This window comes from Nanorana parkeri, unplaced genomic scaffold (assembly GCF_000935625.1).
Source record: "Nanorana parkeri isolate BGI_ZX_2015 unplaced genomic scaffold, ASM93562v1 scaffold1731, whole genome shotgun sequence".
NCBI lineage: Eukaryota > Metazoa > Chordata > Amphibia > Anura > Dicroglossidae > Nanorana > Nanorana parkeri.
Window position 1 is genome coordinate 1 of NW_017307999.1, and position 2707 is coordinate 2707.

General features: G+C 43.5%; 1 protein-coding gene across 1 annotated transcript in view; it reads left to right on the forward strand.

The window, feature by feature from the left end:
- The first annotated feature begins 1352 nt into the window (after positions 1-1352).
- LOC108799462 (parathyroid hormone 2 receptor-like) overlaps positions 1353-2707 on the forward strand; it is a 24163-nt gene continuing 22808 nt past the window's right edge. Inside the window, exon 1 of the mRNA XM_018571323.1 lies at positions 1353-1388. Coding sequence (XP_018426825.1) covers positions 1353-1388 — 36 coding nt within the window. The remainder of the gene's footprint in view (positions 1389-2707) is intronic.

Consider the following 2707-nt stretch of genomic DNA (forward strand, 5'->3'; position numbering starts at 1 on the left):
TCCTTGGGTATCACTGCGATATGGGCTCTGAGGGTATCTAGAGCCCATCCCCTTAAATGCCCCAACAAAGTAGAACAAACATCCGGCCCCGGTGCCTTCCCCTTGGCAGTCTGTGAGATTGCTAGGGTCAGTTCCTCGGATGTGATGGGCGAGTCCAGAGCCAGAGTAGCGTCACTCGAGAGTCGAGGCATTCCTGAGTCCCTGAGGTATTCGAGAACGGCCTCTGTAGAAGGCCGAGCTCCCTGGGCTCTAGCGTCTCCCCCAAGGTTATAAAGGGACGAATAATATAGCCGAAATGTCTCTGCTATGTCTTTGGTTTGGGAGACTTTCGTACGATTGCGAGTCAAAATCGCAGGAATAAAGGACCTTTCCCGTTGAGTGCGCAGAGCTCTAGCAAGAAGTTTCCCGCACTTGTCCCCAAATTCATAGAAAGTGTGTCTACATCTGGTTAGCGCATTTTTCACCTTGAACAAGTAAAGGGATTGCAGACGAAGCCTCAATGCCGTCAGTTCCCCTATGGCTCCAACTGCCAGGGTGCGTTTATGGAGAGTCTCGAGAGAGTGGATTTTGGCAAGTAGGTCAGTAATCTGGGCTAGTCTAGCACGTTTGACACGAGAGCCGTGTTTGATGAGAACACCCCTAATGTAGGCTTTGTGAGCTTCCCACAAAATCACAGGGTCACAGTCTGGGGCAGCATTGATGGAAAAATAAGATTGTAGTTCGGAGCGCACTGACTGGGATATAGAGTCATCTTGCAAGAGTGATTCATTCAGTCTCCAAGTCCAGGGGGGAGGTGGTGTCTGGGATAAGTCTATGTCCAGTGAGATCACAGCATGGTCAGAAAGGGAGATCGATCCTATAGTCGCAGTTTTTGAACGAGGGAGATCAGTATGTCTGACCAGGAACATGTCGATTCTGGAATAGGACTGGTGGGGTTTAGAGAAAAACGTGTAATCCCTATCAGTAGGGTGAAGCAGGCGCCAAGCATCCGTCAGCTGGTGCAGTCGCATGCACTTACGAATACGTCTGAGGGCTGGGTAGGACATGCTGGAGGTGGACTTAGAAGAGTCCATTAACGGTTCCATTACCAAGTTGAAGTCCCCTCCGACCACCCACACCCCTTCCGCAAATAGGGATAGACGTTCCAGTATCGACTCCAGATAGGAGATCTGGTGTACATTGGGGAGATATAGATTGGCAAAGGTGCAAAGTTGACCACCTAAGGTCCCTTTGACAAAAAGGGCCCGCCCCTCTGGGCAGGACCACGTGTCTGCCAGCTTCCAGTCGGAGTGACGATGAAGTAGAATGCTCACTCCTTTAGTCTTAGACTCCGCTGTGGAACAATGATAAGCATGAGGGTAGTAGAAGTTGTGACATTTAGGGACCTGGTATGATCGAAAGTGAGTTTCTTATTTTCTACTATTTTTTAATGATGTAACCTTTGTAGCTGCAATGTTTAAAAAATTGCTATTGGAAATCACTTGATATTAAAGTATATTTAAAGCCAAAGCTTATTTTTATTAACTGTAGAAAGAGTGGGGAATGGTTAAAACCCTTGTCAGTTGTTTTTGGACATGTACATTCCTTTGGAGAGCTTTCCCTTCAATTCCTGTTCGGTATACACAGTAAAAAGTAAGAGTAAATATCTCCATAATCAGTAGAAATCCTCTCTTAGTTCTAACCAAAGCATGTGCACTCATTGAAAGAATTTCCCTCTATTTCCTTTCCTGTGACAAATCAACGATTTGGGATACCCCAGTCACTTTCTGTCTAAGTGATAGTAGTCAACCAGGCAAATAGTGAAGGTGAATATTTCCAGTGGAAACACAAATAGCAATAAAAACTTCAGGTAAATGAGAGCACCAAACAGACATCTAAAGAATACAGAGTACTTAATCATTCAACTATAAACAGCAAGGAAACAAAAGGAAACCAAAGCCCAAAGAATTCCCATTCATCAGGGCTTGAAATTATTGTATTTTGATTTCTCAGTCTGGTTGGCCTCCCTCCGCCATGAGGTCTACCTGTGTTTTGTTGAGAACTACCTGGCCCAAGCCATCAGGCTCAAGTAATTACCGACCCTTTCATTTTAGGATTTGTATCCATCACTTCACCTTAACCTAGTCTTGACAGAAAACACTCTATCCAAAATTGAAAAGGAAATGTTGGCTTTGGATACACTCCAAATTAGCCATGTAAGCCACAATATTTTTATCAGTCAGACCAGGTAAGAATATATTTTATTATAATTAATGTATGCTTCACCCCAAAACCAACTCACATGTGGCCAGGGACAACTGCTGGGAAACTGCTACTTAGGTATTATAAGCTGTAAAGAAAAACATTTCCATAACATAATGATCTTACTAAATGAAAGTCCTTACCAAGGGATTACTTCTCTTCATCATTTGTACCATTGGAAAGGAGAGCTATTAGGGCACTATAATCTTCTGTCCTTCCCCACCAGTAGAGAGGGAGTTAATTGTTTACTAGTCTCTAGTATCCATTAATGAGAAGAATATTCATGGTCTAGCCATTGTCTGACACCTCTGTCTCAGTAGTGAAAGGGGAGTTTAAACATTCAATATATCTGAAATATTTGCCCACTCTCCTGACTCTGCTGATCAGAAGATTTGAAAAACAGGATTTTAGGGTGCACAAGGTGTAACGGCCACATGTATATAATATATATCTAATAATAAAAACT